This window comes from Malus domestica, chromosome 11, assembly GCF_042453785.1.
Source record: "Malus domestica chromosome 11, GDT2T_hap1".
Lineage (NCBI taxonomy): Eukaryota > Viridiplantae > Streptophyta > Magnoliopsida > Rosales > Rosaceae > Malus > Malus domestica.
The window spans coordinates 17964047-17990013 of record NC_091671.1 but is presented as its reverse complement, the minus strand read 5'-3'; the positions used below and the strand labels follow the sequence as shown (position 1 = coordinate 17990013).

Genomic DNA, 25967 nt, shown 5'->3' with positions numbered 1-25967 from the left:
AGCACGATGTTCGAGGCCACATGTCTGAATTCGTCGTATCTCCACTACTCCACAAAGAACCAAATCACCATGTGAAGACAAAAGGCTAAACGGTATGTACTCCAGCTTACTCCAAAAGGCATGGTCTTTGGATAACTGTCCATCCTCAAGGGAACAAGTTTCTTTCAGATATATAGTTAGGGGCAATGTGGGACCATGATTTTCTTGGGCCGAAGTAAGGTTGATCCGAATATCGCTACCTCAGAAGTCCGATCATGGACTCAACAACTCCGAGCAGTGCTGGATCAAATGGAGCAATATTGCCAGCATCACGTTGTCCTTGGGCAATAGACAAAGTCCAAGCGACTTCGCTGGAATGACCATGCTTGTTCTGCATGACACGAGACCTGATCTAGTATGGAATCAACCAGATCTTGATAACTCTTGGAGTTCCTACTAGCGCAAGCAATCATAACTCATTAGAGGGTCCAATATCTACTTCTAGATATCCTTTAGGATTTTCTAGGATTAGAACAAGGATTTTATCCTAAAAAAATGTCTTTCTTCTAATTGGTATAAATGCACCTATCTAAGGTTTGTCTCTGGTAACGTAATCTATGCACTCTGATTCTCTTACCCACTGTTTTAGTCATATACTTGCTTACTAACTTGACTGTTAGAAAGCTTTTGACCGGCACACCCCTCGGTCTAAGGCTTGCTCATGGTTGTTTTCTCTTTTACAGGTTGCTCGGATTGTGCATCTTCAGCACTCACGACGATACGCGAATTTGGTTCCAACACTTGCTAATTCTTCCCAGTTCAGATGGAACTAGGCTCGAGGGTAATACCAATCATAGGCATGGTCAATTAGATTTTTTTAGAATTCCTTGAGAAGAAGGTTATAGTTGTCGACATGAGGACCCAAAGTGTCAATGAAATGACTTATATGTTCCTTAGGGCTACCCTTCCTTCCATCAAAGAGGATAAAGTTAGGAGTTTCATAGTTTTTGGGATATGGCATGTGGAAAAGGTTGACTGGGTATGGCGACTTAAGAACATACTTCTAGTCTTCCGAGCTCTTGTGCAACTCCTTCTTTATTATGGCTATAACGTCTTCCTGAATGATAAAAGATGGTCATTTCTTAGAACATTTGCCAGTAGCAGCAGCTGACTCATCTTGAGAAGTCTTTTCCATGTGTGTGCAATTCTTGTTACTTGCCATCTCGCTCAGTTTTGGTATCGAGTTTTTCAACTCCTTCACAACCACGATTTCTTTTTTGCTTCACCTAAAGCATGAATGGCTGTGAGGACATGTGACATGGCGTACTCTCCCAAATATTCTTGGCTCTCATGGTGTTGTTCTTCGCGTTGAGATTCATCCAATCGGGAAGCGTCTTTGCTTGCCTCTGAGTCATTACCACTCCTGGTAGTGTTTCTTCTAGATCTTAGAGCCATTGATTAAGATTGTGACTTGGTCACTAATAGAGTAGCCAATTGGACATAGGCTTTGCGAGTACCCTTTTGCTTCCATGGTTCCCTTTCATACTAAGTCTTAGAATATCTCGAAAGACTTAGTACATCTTAGGAAATATCCCAGTTTGATCAATGACTCAAAGATAGCATGGTTAAGCAAATAATGGCTTGCTTAAGTGAGACGTAGTGTGGAAGCTAGAAGTTTACCTGTTTAAATTGAAAGAGAACTTTGTATGGTTGCATGATGTTTTTGAGTTGGGTGATCTGGGCTTCCTAAGGTTATAAGAAGGCTCCTATTGATTGAAAGGATTGAAGGAAGTTTAAAGAAACCACTAAGGTTGCAGGAAGGTGACCTTCTTAAAGATTCAAGATTGTTTGCACTTAAAAAGTGATTTCCGTTGCTTGGTGCAGTACACCTTCAAAAACTTTCTCCCTCACGTTCTGTCTTGTTCTCTTTGTATTGGGTTGAACCTCTTCTATTCAAGACTTCTGACCTCTCTTTTGTAAGTGAATGATTCTCCTTTCAGGCCTCCTAAGGAATCTCTAATTATAACTAAGTCTTCTTTCCCCTTTCTCCTAGCACAACTATGACCTTCCTTTTTTATTTAGGATAGATAAACGCCGTTACCCTACTGAAGACTGCATCACGCACCCTTCCTAGAGCCTTCATTCCCCATGTTAGCTTCCACAGACGTTAATTCCAATAACGCGTCTCCTGGCCTTCTTTCATCGTTTTTCTATGTGAGTTAGGAATGAAAAGCATGCCTCTCGCTTCATTAAATGCAGGCTCTTTTGGGCTTTTACGTGAACTTGAAACCTTGAGTCTTGTTCCTTTCTAACTGGCTAAGTTGACTTACTAGGAAAAAAGGGAAAACTGAGTTTGTGCTCTCTTAAACTTACTTGTGTGGACTTTAAAAATTGTGGACTTGGATCTTTGGGTTCTTAAGTAGTCCAAAGTCTTCCATAATCTTGACTCTGCCTAGGCCAAATAAACTTCCATTACCATCAACACCACGATTCACTTGCCAAGCCCTGGTACGTGGCTTAGACTTATTTTAGCATGAATAGTAGTTAGTGTGGTAGAGCTTGGCGTGATGAATATGTATGGGCATGGTGTGATTATGCAAACATCTAATTTGTTTATCATTATTTTAATGGCGAGGTATGATCGTGAGCGTTTTCCTTTCTCGATTTTGCACCTTCGCATGTGCTTAAGCTCAACTTGGGGCTTTTATGATAATCGGGCTTTAAGACTTGATTAGGCTTGTATGTGACATTTTTGAGCCTCAACATGTGTTTTTAAAAAATACGTTATTTCTTAAATTATTTTTAAGTTCAGTTTTTCAAAATAATCTTACCAAACAAATTTCAAATACGTGACTTGAAAAATGTTTTTGAGATTAAAAATTGAATTAAACTATGACTAAGAAAATAAGTAGGGCTTTAAGTTTAACTACACTTTTGCTGCCAGTCCCGAGTCGTTAGTCGTCGTCCCCCTTTACACCCGCGTTCTCGTCCATCATTCTCTCTGCTTTTTCTCAACAAATATTCCCTACCCTCCCAAAACCCCTACCCATCTCTCAATTCCTTCTCCTCTTCCATGACGATTGGTTCTGCCGGATCCAGCATCGTTGGTATATCAATGGTCCCTCTCTTTAATTTGTTGTGTTCGTCTTTAAATTTTGCTTTCGTCTTTAAATTTTGCTTTTCCTTTAAATTTTATTGAAATTTGTTGTGATTGCTTTTTATTGCAATTGAATTTGTTATTTGCAATTTGATCACTCAGATTGGTTTGCTTGTTTGGTTAATCTGTTCTGAATTAGATGTTTGATGTAAATGGGTTTTTCATAAAGGGATTAATAGATTTATTTCTGTTGACTTGTTGGGTTGTAAGGATCTATGGTAAGTAGTTGACATAAGTAGATAGAACAGATAGTTGCTCTTCGATTGCTGAATTGAAGATTGAAGATTGAAACACTCCGGCATCAAATGTTATCTAAATGATGAAGATTAGTTATTATGCTTATGTGGTCTGTAATGACTTCCTTAAAAATGGAAATTCTTTCGTAACGGTGTAAATCTGATATGAAAGGCTAAGATGCATCATGGGTAAGATGGGTTTCAATCCATTTTGGTCGATCTAATAGTTAAAGACAAGTCTCATCAATAACCTCATTTGAATACTTTAGTTGAGAATATTTTTTTTGTGTATTTATAGAATTATGTGTGTACATTGTAAGGGCTAAATAAAAAGGCAACTTAAGGAGGTACCGTTTTCGGATATATCTTTACACGGTGAGAAAGTGTTCTATTCCTTGTCCTTAATAGAATGATCCAAGATTACATCCTTAAGTTGGTTTCTTATTCTAGCTTTTTATTAGAGTCAAACAAGATATATGTGTTTGGTACAATTCATTTGATGTATAACACCAGAACGCTAATTTCCGTTAGACTGCTGTTGACATTTGGACACCCATACAAGTAGTAAAGCCTACTAAATCTGAAATCTGTCAATGCCTCCTTGAAGTGACTTTATTTGATCCAATGTGTTGTTTGTATATTGCAAGGATGGGATGCTTAATCATATCTTTTGATGTTGTGTAGTGCCGCGAAATTTTAGGTTGCTGGAAGAGCTCGAGCGTGGAGAGAAGGGTATAGGAGATGGAACTGTAAGCTATGGAATGGATGATGGAGATGACATTTACATGCGCTCTTGGACGGGTACCATAATTGGTCCACTCAATGTAAGCAAGTGCCTCAATAATCCCCCTGCCTCCCTGCCTCCCTGTTTCTTCTCCTCTGAATCGTTCTTATGTAAACTGTTTGATTTAATGGTAAAATATTTGTGAATTTGATGTGTTACATCATGTGTGTTAGGATGAATTTTTGATATGCTATTTCTAGATCATCTCATATCCATAATTTCACATTCACTTGGTTTGTAATTGAATGAGTGCAACGTAAGAAAGGCAAATCCGACATTGTAGACAAAATTTGTTTACAATCTAGATCTGTGCACTCTAGAGGTTATTTTAGAAGTTGAGTCTCCCGCATGAAATTTGCAAATGGGCCTTCTCAAGCAGTTCTTTAACAGTTGTTCATGAAGAGGCATTTATGAACCTACCATTCTTGAGTCACATTTAGAGGCATTTATGAACCTACCATTCTTGAGTCACATTTAGAAAACATGTAAGATGATTAAGACAAGTTTATTCTGTTGACATAAAAATATGTTATTGCTTTTGCTTTTTTACTATGCGGATGTATTAGATATGTTGCGTTATTTACGATCTAGATCTACGCACTTGAAAGGTTGTTCAAGTAGATGAGTCTTGCGTATGAAAATAATAAATGAGCCTTCTGAAGTGATTAATTCATGAAGAGACATCTAATTAAGCTACGATTATTTAGTCACCACCTTTAGAAAATATGTGCGATGATTAATTAAAGTTTATTCTATTGACAAAAACATTTCGTATTGTTTTTCCTTTTTTTTTTACTTGGCGAGTGCATTTTAGATATGTTGGATTATTACAGTCTAGATCTACGCACTTTGTAGGTTGTTTAGCAGATGAGTCTATTGGATGAAAATGGCACGTGGGCCTTCTCAAGCAATTCTTTAACATTTGCATATTCATGAAGGGACATCTAAGTAATCTACCATTATTGAGTAGTATTTAGAAGTATATATACGATATGATGCTTACACAAGCTTATTAGTTGACAAAACATTTCTTATTGTTTTTTTCTTTTTTACTTTGTGAGTGCAATTAGATATATTGGATTATGAGAACATTATGATCTATTCATTTTCAGTGTAAGAACAATTGGAGGTGAAAATAAGTGGAGTGGAGATGGGACTGCTCTCCTTAGATGAGTGGAGATATCTAGTTCGTTATCTCCAGTTATTAGTTCGACTCCTCTCCTTAGATATCTCCACTCATCAATGGTATAGGTCTGTTATGCACTGTTCTAAAATCCCCCGCCTAGCACCGCCTAGGCCTTGCCCAGATTTATCCCTAGGTGTTTGAAAATTAAGAAAGGGTGCCTAGACCTGCTTAGACACCTGCCCAGGCTCGTCTAGTCACCTGCCCAGCCCCGCCTAGTCACCTGCCTAGGTTGCAATTCACAATAGAACATAAATAACTTTCATTTTGCATGTTATTTTTTTCCATAAATTGTAAAAGACTTGTTCAATACTTAGAGGAACATACATTATATGCTTGTTCCCTATGCTTTCATTATGTTTCAATACTTTATAATGTTTGTCATTCTATATTGCAGTTTATGATGAAATTATATATATTTTTAAGTATAAGCAAACACTTATTTATATGATATTGTTGACCCTAAAAACTACCAAGCCTACGTGGCGCGTAGGCCGAGTAACTAATGAGCTAACTACGTCCTTCGATTGTATGCGGGTCTGCCAACTCGTCGGCCGAGCTCGACTGAGGAGTAAAATATGTTGATGTTGCGTTGGGTGCGCTGCTTACTTCTTGATCCTGCAATTGCGGCCAAGGAAGGAACAAATCTCGGCCTTCGGGTTTTAGAGCTTGAAGACAAGGCTGCTAGTTCTGTGAAGTTCAATATCAAATTCGGCTTTCAATGTGCCGAATGTAGTAACCTGTAACACCTCACTTTGCCGAGAAGGGTAATGAGATGACCTCTGCCAATAAGGATTCGAAAATCCTTCTTGACAGAGACTTGGATAGATAACCAGTCGGCCTCAACACAGTGTTGTTTATCCAAACTGAAAATGCTTCGCGGTCGGCTGATTCTACGGCAACAGTGCTGTTTATCCAAATTGAAGATGTCACTGGTTGCCTTCATAGTGCTATTTATTCAAATTGAAGATGTGTTGGCGGAAAAAGAAAATAAAATTCTCAAGGTTGTTGAGAGGTTTTGCGTAGAGCGAGGGTTTGCGCAAGGCAGTTTTTGTGTGTTGAATTGGAGGGGCCTGAATGATGCACAATGCCCCTATATTTATAATGCTGCTCTCGTTGATGGCCAAGCCGTAAATCTCTAAGTCTGATGATGTGTCACGGCTGCTAGAAAATAATCTCTTAGTCTTCTAATGTATCATGACTACCAAACTGAAGCAATCCTTGAGTCTCCTTACGCCATAAATCTTTAATATTTAAATACACCACATTTGACCAAACAATGATGGATTTATCCCATCATCACATGATCAATGGTCAAGAAATTACCATGTCACTATCTTCTGATAATTAGCTTTTCCATCATATCCATAGGCTGAGGCCTACTCCTTTTTTATCTAGATATAACCATCCTAATCATATCACATCACCATCTCACAATTTCACCTTTATCCCATGCATGCATCCTGATCAACTGAATTTCAAATTCATTTTTAGCTTCCAAGTGCCGTCAGATATCCCAAATCAATTTGAACTGTACTGCTTACTTGGGATATAATTCGCATCCTATTTATCTGGTTTAAGAAGATGCAGATAATTCATATTAAAAGATAATTATTATGATAAAAACCATAATATTATCCTTTAACAATAACAAAAATATCTTCACTTTTTCATCCAACAGTTAGCTATGCTCACTTAACAGCCTTGATTGCACGGACTGATGGTGTAAATTTAGGTTCAAACAGATGTATAATAAATTTACTTAATCCTGCCTAGCCGCTTAGGGGCTAGGCCCTAGCCCGCCGCCCAACTAGCGCCTATCGTCTTTTAAAACCTTGCTATTATGTAGTGTCATTCATTTATGCTAGCATCATATCTTTGGCAACTTCAGTCTTGAAATGGTGGCCTTTTTCTTTCTTAGGTAATTTCACTTATCAATGTAGCCCTCTTCTCAGGTAGTGCCACTCCTCAACAGTAACCGTCCCCTTAGGTAGCTACACTTATCAATAGGAGCCCCTTCTTAAGTAGCTCCACAGTTGAAAATCTTTTGGAAAGAATTCGGGCATGCTATTGTTAAAAGGATGCTCTTGGAAAGTTAGTTATTGCTTTACCAGATTTCTCCTATCCTTCAATGGTGGATTGACACTTTTGGTGATGCTATAGGTGCAGTGCTTTGAGAAGGGGGGCCTTCCAGTTGGCTTTCTATTTTCTTGTTTGGCTAACCATCCAGTAGTGTTTGTGGTGCAAACAATGGAGTCCTCTTCTGTACCAACCCATTGATATTCTGGCAAACCACGAAATTATTCATTTCTTGGATCAGCGCATTTTAACTTCTGATGGGCATAAATTGTTGTTCAAACTTTTTGGATATATGCACATTGTTGAACAGAGTAGATTACAGAAAAAGTGCCCAATGCTTTGTTCCACCAGCATGTACTTTTGACGATAATGGGTTTGTCTAGTCCCATGCTCAAAGCTTTGACCGACATTGAAGCAGCTTATAAGACCAATCCCGAGCTAAAATCCTTACTAAAATGTTTACAAGATGGTTCAATGTCCCAAAGATGGGTGTCTTCCGACAAAAATGGAGTTTTTGCCTTTTTAGTTTTCTGGTGTCATGCCCTTTAACCAAGTGAGGTGCACAGAGTTATAATGAGAAAAATCATGGATTTTAAACTCGCACTTGAGTTCCTCTTGGGCAAATATTTCATCAATTTATTGTTGAATATTAGTTATTTCATCTTCTCAGCCACAAGTGGTAAGTTGCTTTGCGGTAAGGTAGTTGCTTTGTTCAACCCAATTAATTTAGTAGTGGAGTTTGTCACTGCTTGTTAGAAGTGAGCAGTTTTTACTTTAGACTGTTGATTTTTCTTGCTGATGTTAATGTTTACTTATTTTAATTCTGTATTGTCGACATTCACCTCTCCCAGACCCTGCGTAAAGCGGGAGCCTTGTGCACTGGGTACGACCTTTTTATTGTCATGAGAAGTTGATATTTGTAATCATGTTTTGTATTTTACTGGTTCATATGCTAAAGGTCAAACAAAAAATTATTTCTGATCATTTTTTACCTCAGACTGTTCATGAAGGACGCATATACCAACTTAAGCTTTTCTGCGACAAAGATTATCCTGAGAAGCCACCAATTGTACGATTTCATACACGAATCAAAATGGCTTGTGTCAACCATGAAACTGGTGTGGTAATGTTGTAATTTTTTCGGTTAGAATGCTCCAAATTGTCCAATAAATCTGTTGATTTTGTAAAGTAATTTTACTTTTGTATTGTGTCTTATCTGGGAACTCCGCCTATGTCTTACATGGCCGGTCCCAAGCCCGGATAAAGGAGGAGGGGGAGGGCGTCAGGTAGTCGACAGCCGGCACTCCATGATCACGTCGAATCCTTATGAAAATGAATCCAGAACAAAATCGCGCTAAAGCTAGGGCGTCACCCGTAAGTGGCGCGCTGTGTGGCCCGAGCACAGTGATAAGTGAGCAAGGGTCGCTGTATCTCCATCGGCACCCGGATGCAGTGTTAAATGAGCAAGGGGGCCATAGAAACTTCTTTTCGAACGACTCCACTCAAAGTTGTTTGGGAGCATATGCTCCTATCAACTTTACCCGGGACACACAAAAGAAGTACTTTGATCCTATTAGACAGGGGAGGGTGAAGAAGCTAGGACAGAAGGGTAGAGTTCAAGAGAGCAAAATGCGTTTAGGAACGTGGAATATAGGAACCTTAACGGGAAAATCTATGGAAGTAGTGGAAGTTATGGTGAGGAGAAGGATAAATATTATGTGCCTACAAGAAACTAAGTGGGTTGGTAGTAAGGCAAAGGATCTAGAAAACTCAGGGTTTAAACTTTGGTATTCGGGCACAAATAGAACGAGAAACGGTGTTGGCATCATCGTGGACAAGACCTTGGTACAAGATGTTGTAGATGTCAAGAGGGTAGGAGATAGAATCATGGCAATCAAGATTGTAATAGGACAAGAACTTATCAATGTGATTAGTGCGTACGCACCTCAAGTAGGGTTGGATACGAGTTCGAAGGAGAAATTTTGGGAAGATCTTGGAGACTTGGTGCAAGGAATTGCTCAGACGGAGAAGTTATTTATAGGAGGAGATTTAAATGGACACGTGGGCAGGGAGACAGGCAACTATGGAGGTTTTCATGGTGGCCATGGTTTTGGGGAGAGAAACGAGGATGGGGAAGCTATCTTGGATTTTGCAATGGCATATGATCTCTTCTTAGCCAACACCTTCTTTAAGAAGAGAGAAGAACATGTGATCACCTACAAGAGTGGGTCGTCAAAAACACAAATAGATTTTCTTCTAATGAGGAAAGGGGATCGTATAACTTGTAAGGATTGCAAAGTTATACCAGGAGAGAGCGTGGCTAATCAACATCGCTTGTTGGTGATGGATGTACATATCAAAAGAGTAAGACAAAAGAACAATACTTGGAAGTGCCCAAGGACTAGATGGTGGAATCTAAAAGAAGAAAAACAAGTCATTTTCAAAGAGAAGGTAATCACCCAATGTGTGTGGGATAGAGAGGGGGAAGCTAGCCAAATGTGGGATTCCATGGCTAGTTGTATCCGAAAAGTAGCAAAAGAGGTATTAGGAGAGTCCAAGGGCTTTGCCCCACACCAAAAGGAATCTTGGTGGTGGAATGAGGAGGTACAAACAAAGGTGAAGGCTAAGAAGGAATGTTGTAAAGCCTTATACAAGGAGAGGACCGATGAAAATGGTGAAAGGTATAGAAAAGCGAAGCAAGAGGCGAAGAAAGCTGTCAGAGAAGCTAAGTTAGCGGCTTACGACGATATGTATAAACGACTAGATACCAAAGAAGGAGAGTTGGATATCTATAAACTATCTAGAGCAAGGGAAAAGAAGACAAGGGACCTAAACCAAGTGAGGTGCATCAAGGATGAGGATGGAAAGGTTCTTGCTACAGAGAACGCGGTTACAGACAGATGGAGAGGTTATTTTCATAATCTTTTCAATGAAGGACATGAAATGAGTGATTCTTTAGGGGAGTTGAGTAACTCAGAAGAGTGTAGAAACTACTCTTTTTATCGTCGAATCCGGAAGGAAGAAGTGGTTGTAGCTTTGAAGAAGATGAAACATAAAAAAGCAATAGGCCCAGACGATATTAACATGGCTCACTGACCTTTTCAATAGGATTTTGAAAACGAAGAAGATGCCAAATGAGTGGCGAACGAGCACTTTGGTGCCTATCTACAAGAATAAGGGTGACGTACAAAATTGCATGAACTATAGGGGTATTAAGCTAATGAGTCATACAATGAAGCTCTGGGAGAGAGTCATTGAGCATAGATTGAGGCAAGAGACACGGGTTTCGGACAACCAATTCGGGTTCATGCCAGGGCGCTCAACCATGGAGGCAATCTATCTCTTACGAAGATTGATGGAAAGATATAGAGATGGGAAAAAGGATTTACACATGGTCTTTATAGATTTGGAAAAAGCGTATGATAGGGTCCCAAGAGACATTCTTTGGAGGATTTTAGAGAAGAAAGGAGTACGAGTAGCATATATCCAAGCTATAAAGGATATGTATGAAGGAGCAAAGACTGCCGTAAGAACTCATGAAGGACAAACCGAAAGCTTTCCCATAACTGTAGGATTACATCAAGGCTCATCCTTAAGTCCTTACCTTTTTGCGTTGGTAATGGATGAGTTAACAGGACATATTCAAGATGATATTCCTTGGTGTATGCTTTTCGCAGACGATATAGTGTTGATAGATGAAACTCAGGAAGGGGTAAATGCAAAGCTTAACCTTTGGAGAGAAGTGTTGGAATCTAAAGGTCTTCGCCTAAGCCGATCAAAGACAGAATATATGGAGTGCAAGTTCAGTGCAAATGGAGGCCAAAACGAGTTAGGGGTGAGGATCGGAGATCAAGAAATACCAAAGAGCGACCGTTTTCGTTACCTAGGATCTATCTTGCAAAAGAACGGAGAATTAGATGGAGATCTCAACCATAGAATACAAGCTGGATGGATGAAGTGGAAGAGTGCATCCGGCGTGTTGTGTGACCGCCGTATGCCACTGAAGCTCAAGGGAAAATTTTATAGGACGGCAATAAGGCCGGCGATGCTGTATGGCACAGAATGTTGGGCGGTGAAACATCAACACGTACACAAAATGGGTGTAGCGGAGATGAGGATGCTTCGTTGGATGTGTGGGCACACGAGAAAGGATAAGATTAGGAATGAGGATATCCGGGGTAAAGTAGGAGTAGCCGAAATTGAAGGAAAGATGAGAGAAAATCGGTTACGGTGGTTTGGACATGTGCAAAGAAGGCCTACTGACGCTCCGATTAGAAGATGCGACTATGGGACAGAGGTTCAGGGCCGAAGGGGTAGAGGAAGACCTAGGAAAACTTTGGAAGAGACTCTAAGAAAAGACTTAGAGTACTTGGATCTAACGAAGGACATGACACAGGATCGAGCACAATGGCGTTCTAAGATTCATATAGCCGATCCCACTCAGTGACTTGGATTTTCCAAGTCTCCAACCGAGAAGTTTTCCTCACTCGGGAAATTAAGGGAACACTACCCCAACCTACATGCTCCACTCAGAAAGCTTCAACATACAAGCTTCAACATACAAGCTTCAACAAAAGAAAATTCAAAGAACTTAGCGAAGAAGGCTTTGGTGTATTTAACACAATACGTTGAAATGAAGGAAAGCTTATTTATTGATATTCCCGATAAGCTACAAATATGTACATATACATGAGTCAAAATAAACACACAAGAGGGAGCCTTCACAAAGGTTGCTTAGGAGAAGTCTCAGCAGTCGGTAGAGCCCCAGAAAGAGAAGGCACCGGAGGGGGATCATTTGGAGCCTCAGTACTGGACAGAACCCTAGAAGGAGGAGGCATCAGAGGTTGATCATTTGGAGCTTCATTACGCGGTACAGCCCCAGAAGACGAAGGCAATAAATGCCTTTGGAACAAACCCACAAATCTCTGATGATCAAGTAAAACCTGACCATCAGTTTCCTTCATCTGGTCAAGCTTCCTCTTCATGTTTGTAGCATAGTCATGTGCGAGCCGGTGCAACTGTTTATTCTCATGCTTGAGCCCTCTAATCTCCTGTTTGAGACTCATCACTTCAGCCGCCAATGATTCAACTTGGCGGGTTCGAGCAAATAGGCGTTGGGCCATATTAGACACAGAACCTGCACACTGAACACTGAGAGCCAGCGAATCCTTAACAGCTAACTCATCAGACCGTTTGGAAAGTAGTCTGTTATCTTTGGGAGTGAGAAGGTTCCTGGCCACCACCGCAGCGGTCATATCATTCTTCATCACGGAATCCCCAACGGTAAGAGGACCAGTAGGGGAGACGAAGGATGGGCGCCATATGTTGTCTGGAGAAGGCGGGGCTGCCTCTTCAACAAGGTTCAAGTCAAAACGACGGTCGGAGGGGCCAGACATTTTCAAAGGTGTTGAAGAGAGAAGAGGTCGGACAAATCAAGATCTTAGAAGTGCAAGAATGAAGCTTCTACTGGTGGAGATTCAAGTGTGCTTTGGAACTTAATGCCAGCCCCTATAAAAATCTACACTCGACGGAGCTTCAGAAATCGAAGAGGCGCCTGCTCAGAAATCGAAGAGGCGTTTGCTTTCTCAAAAGTTGGGCTACTTAGAGATCACGAGGGTTGATCTCAGAAATCGAAGAGGTGTTTGCTTTCTCAAAAGTTGGGCTGCTCAAAGACCACGAAGGCCGATCTCAGAAATCGAAGAGGCGCTCGCTTTCTCAAAAGCTGGGCTCCCCAGAGACCACGAGGGCCGATCTCAGAAATCGAAGAGGCATCTACTTTTCCAACCTTGTCAGCACCTGTCACACGCACACTCAGCTTTGCGGAAATTATGGGCATTCTGTCAAAGACTTCTGGGGAAGTAGAAAACACATGAATCTTACTGTTCAATCACCCATTTCCCACACGCAACAATAGCTCATGGGTACCACAGATAACTTTGCCAAAGTTCTCTGCCAAAGTTGAGCACGTGAAGCTTGCAGCTCCCACTACATCGCTCTGACCAAGAAGGGTACAAGAATAGCAAAGAAACAGCACTAACAAAGTTTAGACCCATAATTTTTGAAGGTCTAGCTACCATATTATTACCCACAAGGGTAAAGGAACAGTACCACTGCTGGATAATTGGAAAGTCCCTGTGTGTCAACCTCTGTGCTTCGTGGCAAGGTAGACTAGCAAACATGCCCAACCTTTACTCACATTCGAGAAAACACTCCCAATAAGATTGCTTGCTCCAAAATCGAAGATGCACCGTCCTCCGAATCTAAAGAGCCAGACTCCCAACATGACTATTTTCTTAAAAATCGAAGAGAGGGTAAAGGAACAGTACCATTGCTGGATAATTGGAAAGTCCCTGTGTGTCAACCTCTGTGCTTCGTGGCAAGGTAGACTAGCAAACATGCCCAACCTTTACTCACATTCGAGAAAACACTCCCAACAAGATTGCTTGCTCCAAAATCAAAGAGGCACCGCTCTCCGAATCTCGAGAGCCAGACTCCCAACATGATTACTTTCTCAAAAATCGAAGAGACACTGCTCCCCGAATCTCGAGAGCCAGACCCCCAGCATGATTGCTTTCTCAAAAATCGATGAGGCATCGTTCTCCGAATCAATCGAAGAGGCGCTCGTTTTCTCAAAAGCTGGGCTGCTCATAGACCACGAGGGCCGATCTCAGAAATCAAAGAGGCACCTACTTTTCTAGCCTTGTCAGCACCTGTCACACACACACTCAGCTTTGCAGAAATTATGGGCATTCTGTCGAAGACTTCTGGTGAAGTAGAAAGCACATGAATCTTACTGTTCAATCACTCACTTCCCACACGCAACAATAACTCATGGGTACCACAGATAACTTTGCCAAAGTTCTCTGCCAAAGTTGAGCACGTGAAGCTTGCAGCTCCCACTACATCGCTCTGACCAAGAAAGGTAAAAGAATAGCAAAGAAACAGCACTAACAAAGTTTAGACACATAAATTTTGAAGGTCTAGTTACCATATTATTACCCACAAGGGTAAAGGAACAGTACCACTGCTGGATAATTGGAAAGTCCCTGTGTGTCAACCTCTGTGCTTCGTGGCAAGGTAGACTAGCAAACATGCCCAACCTTTACTCACATTCGAGAAAACACTCCCAACAAGATTGCTTGCTCCAAAATCGAAGAGGCACCGTCCTCTGAATCTAAAGAGCCAGACTCCCAACATGACTACTTTCTCAAAATCGAAGAGAGGGTAAAGGAACAGTACCATTGCTGGATAATTGGAAAGTCCCTGTGTGTCAACCTTTGTGCTTCGTGGCAAGGTAGACTAGCAAACATGCCCAACCTTTACTCACATTCGAGACAACACTCCCAACAAGATTGCTTGCTCCAAAATCGAAGAGGCACCGCCCTCCGAATCTCGAGAGCCAGACTCCCAACATGATTACTTCCTCAAAAATCGAAGAGACACTGCTCTCCGAATCTCGAGAGTCAGACCCCCAGCATGATTGCTTTCTCAAAAATCGAAGAGGCATCGTTCTCCGAATCTCGAGAGCCATATACCACAGACCACTTTTTCAAAGTGCTCTGACAGAGTTAAAACATGTGAAACTGGCAGCTCCCACTACTGTGCTATGACCAAGCAGGGTAAAGGAATAGCATTACTACTTGTTGTTAGGGAGACTCCTATATATGTCGACCTCCATCCCCAACGGACAGGCAGACTTGCAAAAATGCTCAACCCTTCATCATATCTGAGAGGGCACTCCCAACGAAGCCTTTCGAAATATTCAGCTTTCTTTCCCCCCGATAATACCTCTGCAAACAAGCTATACTAGAGCAAGAATATCTCATATCATCAGGGTTAAAAGCAAGAGTATCCCATATCATGCTTTTTCCCTGTCTTTTCTTTTGGCCTTGTTTTTACCTGCAAGACAAGGAGAAAGAGAGCAATCAGTCAGCACTTGGAATCAAGCTTCCAGCCAGGAACTGACTGCCTGGAACCCCTTACCTGATTACTTACCTGGCATTGCTCTCGAGTACTCATCTTCAACATCTTATGTTTCCAGGGAAGATTTCGCATCTGCTTGAGGAACAGATAGGGCAAGTGCGAAGGATACAAGGAAGCATGTGGAGACAAGCGTAACAGCACACGTGCCGATACATCCATTACTCTGTCAAAAGCAAAAGTATCTCATATCAGCAGGGTGGAACGTACTCTAGATTTGATGGACTTGTTTTGACCCTCAAATTCTTCAGTCGGCCTTATACTCTGGAGGAAACCAAAAAACCCTCCAGCTCAGTTCAAGAATAAGCCTGTGGAACGTTACTTCTTCAAAAGCAAAAGTATCTCATATCATCTCTTCTCATTTTTCTTCTCTTTATCCTTCATGCTGCTGCAAGATGGGGAGAAGGTGAACAATCAGTCGGAGCTCTGATTGCTTACCTTGTCTGTCACCTCTTTCAGCAGACCCCCTAGCTCGGCGACTTGGGGGACTCCTACTACATGGTTTGTATCGCGCTTGACCAAGCCTGAAACTACAAGTAAGCTTCAAGTGAAATTGATACATTACCTTGTGCATCTCCACCAGTTAAAGATACCACCCCTGGATGGAGGAAGAGTACTTCCAGAGAAGATGCCACATCTACCTATGAGACAGATAAGGCAAGTCAAGACGACACCACACTCCGATACTTAGAAGTTTCGTGATTACGAGATCATTCTCCCACAATATTTCCTAATGTCATTTGTACTAAATCATTCACTTGTACTCACTAAAGGAGAGCTTGAACCTATGTACTTGTGTAAACCCTTCACAATTAATGAGAACTCTTCTATTCCGTGGACGTAGCCAATCTGGGTGAACCACGTACATCTTGTGTTTGCTTTCCTATCTCTATCCATTTATATACTTATCCACACTAATGACCGGAGCAATCTAGCGAAGATCACAAAAAGCGACCGTTTTCGCTACCTAGGATCTATCTTGCAAGAGAACGGAGAATTAGATGGAGATCTCAACCATAGAATACGAGCTGGATGGAAAGAGTGCATCCGGCGTGTTGTGTGACCGTCGTAGGCCACTGAAGCTCAAGGGAAAATTTTATAGGACGGCAATAAGGCCAGCGATGTTGTATGGCACAGAATGTTGGGTGGTGAAGCATCAACACGTACACAAAATGGGTGTAGCGGAGATGAGGATGCTTCGTGGGATGTGTGGGCACATGAGAAAGGATAAGATTGGGAATGAGGATATCCGAGGTAAAGTAGGAGTAGCCGAAATTGTAGGAAAGATGAGAGAAAATCGGCTCCGGTGATTTGGACATGTGCAAAGAAGGCCGTCTGACGCTCCGGTTCGAAGATGTGACTACGGGACAGAGGTTCAGGGCCGAAGGGGTAGAGGAAGACCTAGGAAAACTTTGGAAGAGACTCTAAGAAAAGACTTAGAGTACTTGGATCTAACGGAGGACATGACACAAAATCGAGCGCAATGGCGTTCTAGGATTCATATAGCCGACCCCACTTAGTGGGAAAAGGCTTTGTTGTTGTTGTTGTTGTTGTTGTTGATTGTGTCTTATCTGGGCTTTGCTTTGCTCCCATTATTATGTCGGGCTTACCATCTACTCCTGGTTAAAGAATGATCAGAATAAAGGCATTTGTGGAATCCTTGTAATGTTATTAGTACTCTTTTTATAGCATAAACCTTGTTTGGGCTTCTGTTATTAGGTTGGACAAGTTTATTTTCCCTGTATTTAACATTTGATGATTGAAAATAAAAAAGGTGTGGTCGATATGAGGATAAACAAAAGATTAGTATAAATTATTGCTCCAAAATATACACAATGAAACAAGGTGAGGAAATTCATATATCTTTAATCTCCTTCAAAAGACTAAACATGACTTTTAGGTTTATATGGTTGTATGTCATAAGAATTTGGAAGGCAGTTCGTCATGAAAGCACTCTTGAATTACTACTTTCAGGTTCATGCTCATTACTAAAATGTAAATTATTATTTGCACTTAGTTTCCTTGAATCTCTGTCAGACATTCCATCTTGTTGCAGTGATTGACCGAACTTCTCTCAGAATTTCTCGTTCTGATTTCCTAATTTACTGTTCAGGAGTTGTGTGTTTGACTCCCGTTGCTTAATGAGTTGAGTGATTGGTAACAGGTTGAAGCAAAGAAGTTTGGAATTCTGGCAAATTGGCAGCGGGAGTTCACCATGGAAAACATACTGATACAGCTGAAGAAGGAAATGGCAGCCTCGTACAACCGGAAGCTTGCCCAACCACCAGAAGGTACATACTACTAATTGGATGCAACTTTGATGGTTTGTTGCATTTGTTGAACAAATGAATTGGCATAAGCTGAATCGCTTGTATACCTGTACAATATTTCCATTAATGGTAGGTTTAACAAAAAGAAGTGGTCCTTAAGGAGTTTTAGTATCACTCTCCCCCCTACCTAGTGTTTCTCTTTTGGGTATTTCTTTTGTAAACTTTTCGAATGAGATTTTTCTCCGTGTCCTGATTGAAATGCACTTAAATCATTTGTGAGCGAGTAAGCTTTTCAGATTGATTGCAGATTTTGCTTGTTCCATTTCCTAATTCCTTTTAGGAGGGTAATTTGGATCTTGATTAGTCATACAATGTTTGGGATATTGATTTATATTTCAATTAGAAGGTAATCCATGTGGATTAAAGCATCTTAAACAACCGCGAAAATTATATCTTGTGGTGGAATTCAGGTAATTGTTTACCAATTACTACCAAAACCAAAACCAAAACCTGTAGAGATTAAGATATACTTTTGCTGCTTTTGGCGTCCAATTTAGGTAGTATGTGATACTATAATGTGTCCGTTTGAATAAACATTTATGTGTCGAAGCAAGAAAAGAATGTTGCTCTTAAACCTTTGTAGCTAAAGTGTTAAAAAGCGTATAGCTTGCACCCGAGGTTATGTGTTCAACTTTCTTTTGTACATGTCTTTTGTAAGCTGTTGCGTTATTCATAATGTGGTCATTTGTTGCATTGCCTTATTATTTAATATCGTTTACAATTAAATTGGATACTTGTGTAGAATAGCATCGTATGATAGGCCTATGTAGATGCATGAGTTTATCCTTAACATGGATTGTCACAATTAAATTGAAGAATAGTCAAAATCTTGGGGTGTGGCTGCAATACTCCGTTCCTTTAAGTGCAACGTGGGTATTAAGTGGATGGATGAAGGTGTAATATATGTTTCTTTAAATCTCAATCCATTCATTTCACGCTGGATTGAATGCAATGCAACATGGTATTGTAGATTTGTACAAATATTGTGTCCTAAGTAGTAGTGAAGATGTAGCTTTTTGCTTAGGTTAGGTTAGGTGTCGATTATGCAATGCCTTCTCATAGCTCTAAAATGCTGTGAATTTGGAGGAAGAGGGCAATCCAGATGTAACGCCACTCCCAAGGTCAGATGGATAAGATAATCAGAAAAGGTAGCAAAGTAAAAGAAAAATCCGAACTCACCGCATCATTAGCGTGAAGACTGGCCCGGTGCAGGAGATGAACGATCATGAAGGCTGGTCCTGGCCTGGGGCGGGAGCACTAACACCGGTGTACATAAATGATGAGCACTACATGAATATATGCATGCCATAATGATTCAATAATTGCAATTGGCATAATAAACATACCTGCGCATCCCGTAGGATTATTTTAGCATCTCACAACGGTGCAACATTTCTTATAACATTATTTAATCATGGCATGATATGCATAAATCAATTCAAAAGAACTTGTACACACACACACACACACACATACTATAAAAAGGAAAAGATCTACTCACTTGGAGTCCGCGCTATAACTCCCTAGCATGAATATCGAGGCATCTCGAACGATCGGCATCTAGAACAATTATCAAATCACTTCTCAGAATTATTATTGATAGAACACGTAACTTACATAAAACACATTCCCAAGGACGTTCTAAAATGAATTGAAACCCATTGACCAAAAATCAACGGTCGGTCAAAGGTAGATGGTATGGTTCACAACCCTACGTAACTCAATCTGTAAGATCAATACCTTGGATTTCCAATCTGTAACTTCCAAAGATCCACGTTATTCTTCTAGAACATCATACTAAAGTTTCATTATGATCCAACGGTTGGATCTCTGCCAATTGCAAATTCAAGTGGCAGTCAACGTTTTATTTTACAAACTTAAAAATCCAATTTGGGAAGATCCGTACATCGGATTCCCAATCCTTCAGTTCCTATGGTCCTCAAATATTATGTATTATAACGTATTAAGGTTTGGTGACGATCCAAATGTCGGATCGTCGATTCATATAAGGATCAAGTGGCGGTCTTTATCAAAGCTATGTTCAAATGATGAGATTTCATCAATCGGACTTCACATAGGGATTTTGGGTATCAAATTTAGCCTAGGAAGGTTAGGGGGTACCTCGGCCCACGCACCGCCAGACGTGGCGGTCGACCGCCCCAACGCATTGAAAAATTCCACTATTTCTAAAAATTACCGAATTTCACAAAAATGTAGATCTCAATTAGTGGAGCAAGTTTCATATTTGTGGCCAAGTTCAATTTGGCCTGAAAAAGCTTCAAATCACCATGAACCCCCTGGAATCCTATAATTTTGGTGTTCTTGATTCGTCCTCAAATCAACTCCAACACTCTAACCATTGACTGGGCTTTGTTCCTGACCTCTTGAGGAGTGTTTTGGTGATGATAATTGAAGAGAAACGCTTCAGAAATGGTGGATCGCCATCAAAGTTCCCTCGCACCCATCAGTGCAGTTCTCACGAAATCGAGACTAATGTCTTCAATTTTTGGGTGAATATGGAGGACAGATTAATGCTAAGTTGTTTCCAAGTGGTCCCATGTCGTGAATCGTCGAAGAAACGCTAGAAATGGTGTCGGAAAAAAACTCGGGGAGGTTCGGGTCGAAGGCTAGGTCATGGATTGCAGGGGTCCAGGTTGGGTGCTCTGTATCTCTCCCTTTCTCTCTTTTCTTTTCCTTCTTATTGGCCTTCCCCTTTTCTCTCCTTCCTGATTCATTCCTCACCTCCCTCTCTCCTTCTCCAATTAGGCAGCTTTGCCCAATCCCTTCTCCTCTGTGTCTTTGTGTTCGCACCGTTGAGTACTTCAAGAATACGCTAAAAGAATATTTTGTACGTCTCACTATACGTTGGTCAACGAAAGTCAATAATCTTGCCTCTAGGGCATTTTCGTCAATCCACATTTTTAAAAGTTTTAAAAATCGTAGAACTAAGGACGAGTTGTCACATGTAATAATGTCATTAACTTTTTGAAAACGACATCAATATCCATCTCTAATGCCCCTTATTAGAAGAAACTTAACACCTTCAAACCAGCTGCACCACTTTCACCTCCACCCTCCATCTTTCATCACCTGTAATTTCACCTTCACCACCATCACCACCACAACCCCCATCGCCCTACAACCTCATCACCACCACTACCACTTCCAACACACCCAAATTCTTTATTGTATTTCCCCTTTGATTCTACCGCAAAAATGAAAAACAAAAAACAAAATGGACATCAAACAAGTCCTACGTTTTCAATTCATACATTTTTCTTCATTTCTCCCACATGAAGCAAAAATATAAACCCGTTCAACAGAAAAAATAAAATTGTTGAAAGCAATTGTAGAAAACAAAGTAAATATCACTACAATGCATACTATTAAAATTCTAATCCATAAATTTAAAAAAAAAAAAAACAAGTAACAGTGATAGTAATATTTTTATTATTAAAAATGTACATGTACCTCTGGTAAATCATCGATGCGATTTTGAAATTTATATGCCCAAAAAATTGAGAACCAGAAGCATCTACGGTTTCATCTTGCCCTTCATTGACCTTTAAAATCAGCATTTTTTTTAGTGAAATTGTGCTCTAACAAACTCCATCTTCGGGTCCTTTTATACATGCAATGGAATTCTCTAGAACTGGTTCTGAAAATAAACGGTGGGTTTAAATCTGTGAGCAGGATTAAGTTTTGAAAAATGATTTTTGCACTCCTGTTTTTTGCTTATCCACTCATCCTTTGCTTTCATGTCTTAATTATTCCCTTATTGAATTGAAAGGCTAAATAAATAAAATAAATAAATAAAGTAATAAGGAACAAAAAAAAGTGCAAAAATAATTTCCGTCTAATTTCTTCAAACCTTTATTTTATTCTCCTTTTCCTCCTAATGTTTTTGGAAAGTATATCTTGGTCATTAATGGGATGAGGGACAATGATTTTGAGGATCAGAGTAAGACGCATCGAATTATGCGTACTTTAGAAGTCCATTCATGGACTCAACAACTTCGATTGAATTGCACTCCTAAGAGAAAATAATATCTAATCCTAAATATCCTCTTGGATTCTCCCAGTTCAATACAGATTCAATATCCTAAAAAGTCTCTTACCTGATGTTTATAAATACCTTCATCTAGGGCATAACTCTGGTCATGCAATTCACTTTTGCACACTCTTTGCTTATTGTATGCCCACTACTTGAGACTTAATATTGCTTACTACCTTGACCGTTGAAGAGCCTTTGGCTGGTACCACATTGTACCTTAGGAGAATTCACGGTTGTTTTCTTACAGCTAGCTTGACTTGTGTAGCTCTTCCATTTGTGGTGGTGTGCGAATTTGATTCCAACAATTAGTATTTTCATTGAGAGCTGAACTCATATTTTCCTGACCAAATCACTCTACTAAATCAGCATTTCTACTAAAGACAGTTCTAAGGTGCTGATGCCAACACGAATGGTGGAAACAACCAATCCTCTGACACATCTGGGCTCCGACAAGCAACAACGTCCTGAAGGCAGAGTTCCCCCGACAATTGACCAAATATGGGAGACTCTGATGAAGATCAATGCCTTTATCAGTGATCTTTAGAAGACTTCGAAGGTTTCTTACACTAAGAACCATTCAAACTTTGTTAACTAAGCAAGGCACATGAAAACCCTAGTTAGTACTCGCATAGTCACTTTGCAAACCCAAGTCCATGTCTTCGAACTTTGTAACCTGAGTACCATAACCCCAGACAGACAGCCTATTATGATGATGCCTGTTTCGACCCCAACAGAAACTGGTGATCTAAACTTGCACGCGGAACAACACGATGTTAGACTGCAAGTCATACCTCTGCAACGGGATTTAGGTTCAATGCAATCTTAATCCCTTGGATACTACAACAGCCTTCCTTGTGGAAATTAAGAATCTCGATCCAAAGTCATTTGAAGACCAAGAGTGGTGTAGACCATTGAACTGTAATAACCTTAAGGATGCATCGAGTGACGCTCGAAATCAACTCCCTAGTAGAGTTCTCCCTAAAATCAGCAAGGTTTTCGCCATTCACCTCTATCCCATAAGTAAAGCAAGAAGAAATATAATTATTCCTCTTTGGCAAAAAGTCGATGACATTTTCGGCTAAGATGACAGAGCACAGAAGAAGAATTCCGGCTAAAATTAAGATAGGAGGTCCAAGTGAAAGATGAAGCAAGGACAAGTCAACTTCATCTCAGCCACATAAATACATCGCTTTGAATACCACAGTTCACAACATCCTTTATAGCATCAAGGACAAGCCTTTTCTTAAGATGCCCAAACCTCTTAGTAATCATTTGGTCATTTAAAGCCCAATGAATATTGGTCTTTCCACCAATTCATTGAGCACACTACCCGGAATTCCTAAATGCTCCGCGATCACATCAAGGAGATGCTTGATTAGGGATATTACTGGGAGTTCGTGAAACAAAAGGCCTAAAAGAAGGATCCTACTTAAAGGAATGACAGGGGTAATGTGGATAACTATAAATTCACTAACGAGGAAGATCAGCAACGAGCTAAGAAGCCAACCCTTAATATCAACTGCATTTATGGATAGCAGAAGCATCTAGGCAACACCAGAAAAGAAAGGAATGTAGCATGCAAAATGGCACAACAAACCACCCTTGATTTATTCCAATATCTTTGATGTTCTCCAATCATGAACTATCATGATGACACTCTGGTGATAAAGATTTAGATCTCGAATGTGATGGTTAACTAAATGTTGATATATAATGGATAAGGAGTTAACATTATCTTTGAAAAAGCAGCGAAGAGGATGAAAATTCTAGATTGTATCAATTAGAGTAAAAGTACTCTACATACGTTCGAGGGTACTTAAGTCCGATAGTCGGGACAGGTAAGCTGGCTGTTGAGGCGAAACCTATAACATTCTAGTATACTTCTATGCCATGAACTATCTGACTCTGTATAAGGCCATCTTGGGCCAAAATTGGCTTACAAGACAAGAGAAATTCCATCATCATACCATTAGCTACTTTAATATCCTGCATGTAACAGAGTAAAGCAGATTAAAGGTGATCAGGCAATAACCCGCTACTATGCTATGAAAAACATGAATATGGTTTGAAAGTGAGAGCCGAGCCCTGCAACTTTAAGGAGACAATCTCTTAAGGAACTCCGACCACTAAATTATGGAATGTCGCCATAATATCTTTATTGATGAAGGAAAAAGGATATATTGACAAGGGTTGCTATTGAATCTGGGAAGGATTGCCTACATATCTCTGTGAAGGAGAATCAAATCATCGACGTTGTTTTAAGAAAAATAATGATATAATGAAGGAATTATATCAGGGATCACGTTTAACAATAAGTCTATGGTGGGGCATTGGGAGATGAGTTGTCCATGGACTTGTCTTCGCGTACATGGCAGTGTTGTGGTTGAGTCTGGAATAGACAACCTACATATCCTGGGAAAGGAATCAAATCATGTGTAATTCGGAGTGTACCCTTCTTTATTTGATCTGAAGGTGTCAACAAGAGGGGTTGATCTCATAGTGATGGGTATTGGATTTCTCGTGGTCTGTTCTTTCATCTTTTCACCTTTCAGGGTTCCATGTCCTTTGTAGATGCAGTTTATGTTAAGAGTGGGCTTTTTTGTCGGGCATTGATTTTCATCGTTGGTATGCTTGTCTGACTTATCCCTATCTTTAGGTTTGACCGTGCCTTTTTTCCTTGCTTTGTCCCTTACGAACTCCTAGGAATGTCCTTGATCTAGAAGTTCTTCAATATGATCCTTCAACATGTGGTAGTTCCTAGTAGCGTGGTCGATGTTTTTGTGGAATGAGTAATAGTCATTCGGTTCTTCTTCGCCAGATGCTCTGGGAATGCCTTTAGGCGCTCGAGGCATGGTTTGTCTTTTATGTTATGGAGGATGTTGTTGATGGTGGTGTTCAGAGTAGTGAACTGGTTTGGCTTGGGCGGGGCTTATTTGTCTCAACGACCTTCATTGCCAGTTTGATTTGGGGAAAGAGGAAGAATGTCCTTGTTGTTCATTATTTTATCAATCTTCTTAGCATAGTTTGGTTTAGCGGTTATCCTAATAATTTTGTCGTCCCAATTCATGAGATCATCTACGATATTGAAACACTCAGCCAGAGAGGCGTAGTCATACTTCATTTTGTTCAGCTTCTAGAGAGGGGCAAATGGACTTCAATGACCTGCTTGAACGCCATTGTGGGCAATTTATCATCTAGCTCCTCTACTTTTACCAGCTCCACACGGAAGTGCTTCAGATAGGTTATGAGGCTTTCATCTTTGGATTGAGGAGCCATTCTACATATGTGCTCATGGCGTTTACGCACAATGCGGTACACTAGATAAGTGTTGGTGAAGATGTTAGTCAGACATTCAAAGCAATCAACAGACCTAGCTAACAACTCTGAGTACCACCTCATTGATGGTCCCTCGAAGGTTCAAGCATTGTTATTGTTGTTGTACAAAGCCATAGGCATTTCGATAGTGTATAATATGGTAGTTCGGGTTAAAATCACCACAAAATGACTTGAATTGTGGCTAGAAGAACTTTTTTGGTGGGGGCATGGTTTTGATCACCATTAAAAGTGGGCTTTTGATCCAGACTACTGGCCTACTAGGGATGCAAGGGTGGTCGTTTCTTACTAAGCCCTTGGGGGTTTTCCTGTCCAGGGCACATCGTCGCTCATGGTTTTCAGAGGATACAGGCTAGTCGACCCTCAAGCTATGGGGCGGGGCTCAAAGCTTGCTTGCAGAAGCCACATTAGTGACATGTTCGTCATGCAAGGGACCCCTACTTGGACTAGTGATGTTTTCTAAAGTTGGAACAACGGGTGATACTATAGGTTCTCCTTCAAGGGTTATGATAATTATGTTCCTGTACCTGAAAATAGGAATATAAGCTTGGGGGTAGTCCCGCTTGAATTCTCTAGGTTTTTCATGTGTTATTTGATATCCACGAAATTTACGTGGCTTTCAGCTTAAGGCCACTTGGTTCTGCAACTTGTCGACAAAGGTGTTGATCTTCATCAAGGTCTTCCAAATCTGGTCCATAGAAGGTGGGGATGTGTTGATCTGATCCTTGTTGTTACCAGGTGCAGCTGCGACTCTATGTGGGTCATTACTTGCTCTGGGAGGAGGGGATGTTAGGCAGCATGTTATCCATTCTTAGAACAACGGATACATCAGACAGTGGGTTGTCCCGACTA

The 25967-nt window shown here is 40.5% G+C and overlaps 1 protein-coding gene and 1 long non-coding RNA gene across 6 annotated transcripts; one reads left to right on the top strand and one right to left on the bottom strand.

Moving 5' to 3' along the window:
- The first annotated feature begins 2890 nt into the window (after nucleotides 1–2890).
- Nucleotides 2891–19102, top strand: LOC103436094 (ubiquitin-conjugating enzyme E2 variant 1D-like). Of its 5 annotated transcripts, none has more exons than XM_029088676.2 (5): nucleotides 2891–3086; nucleotides 4057–4196; nucleotides 8416–8487; nucleotides 17563–17689; nucleotides 18815–19102. In XM_029088676.2, exons 1-5 carry the CDS (start codon nucleotides 3053–3055, stop codon nucleotides 18865–18867), a joined length of 426 nt encoding a protein of 141 aa, XP_028944509.2. In that variant the 5' UTR covers nucleotides 2891–3052; the 3' UTR covers nucleotides 18868–19102. The 5 variants fall into 5 exon arrangements, with proteins under 5 accessions (XP_028944509.2, XP_070663759.1, XP_070663758.1 ...); XM_070807658.1 differs by having other exon boundaries at nucleotides 8416–8541; nucleotides 18819–19102; XM_070807657.1 differs by having other exon boundaries at nucleotides 8416–8541.
- On the bottom strand, nucleotides 4368–6177 carry LOC139189205 (uncharacterized). The gene is made up of 2 exons (XR_011572867.1): nucleotides 4611–6177; nucleotides 4368–4572 (listed from the first exon to the last, which is right to left on the bottom strand). It is a non-coding gene; the product is annotated as an uncharacterized lncRNA (long non-coding RNA).
- Nucleotides 19103–25967: the final 6865 nt, after the last annotated feature.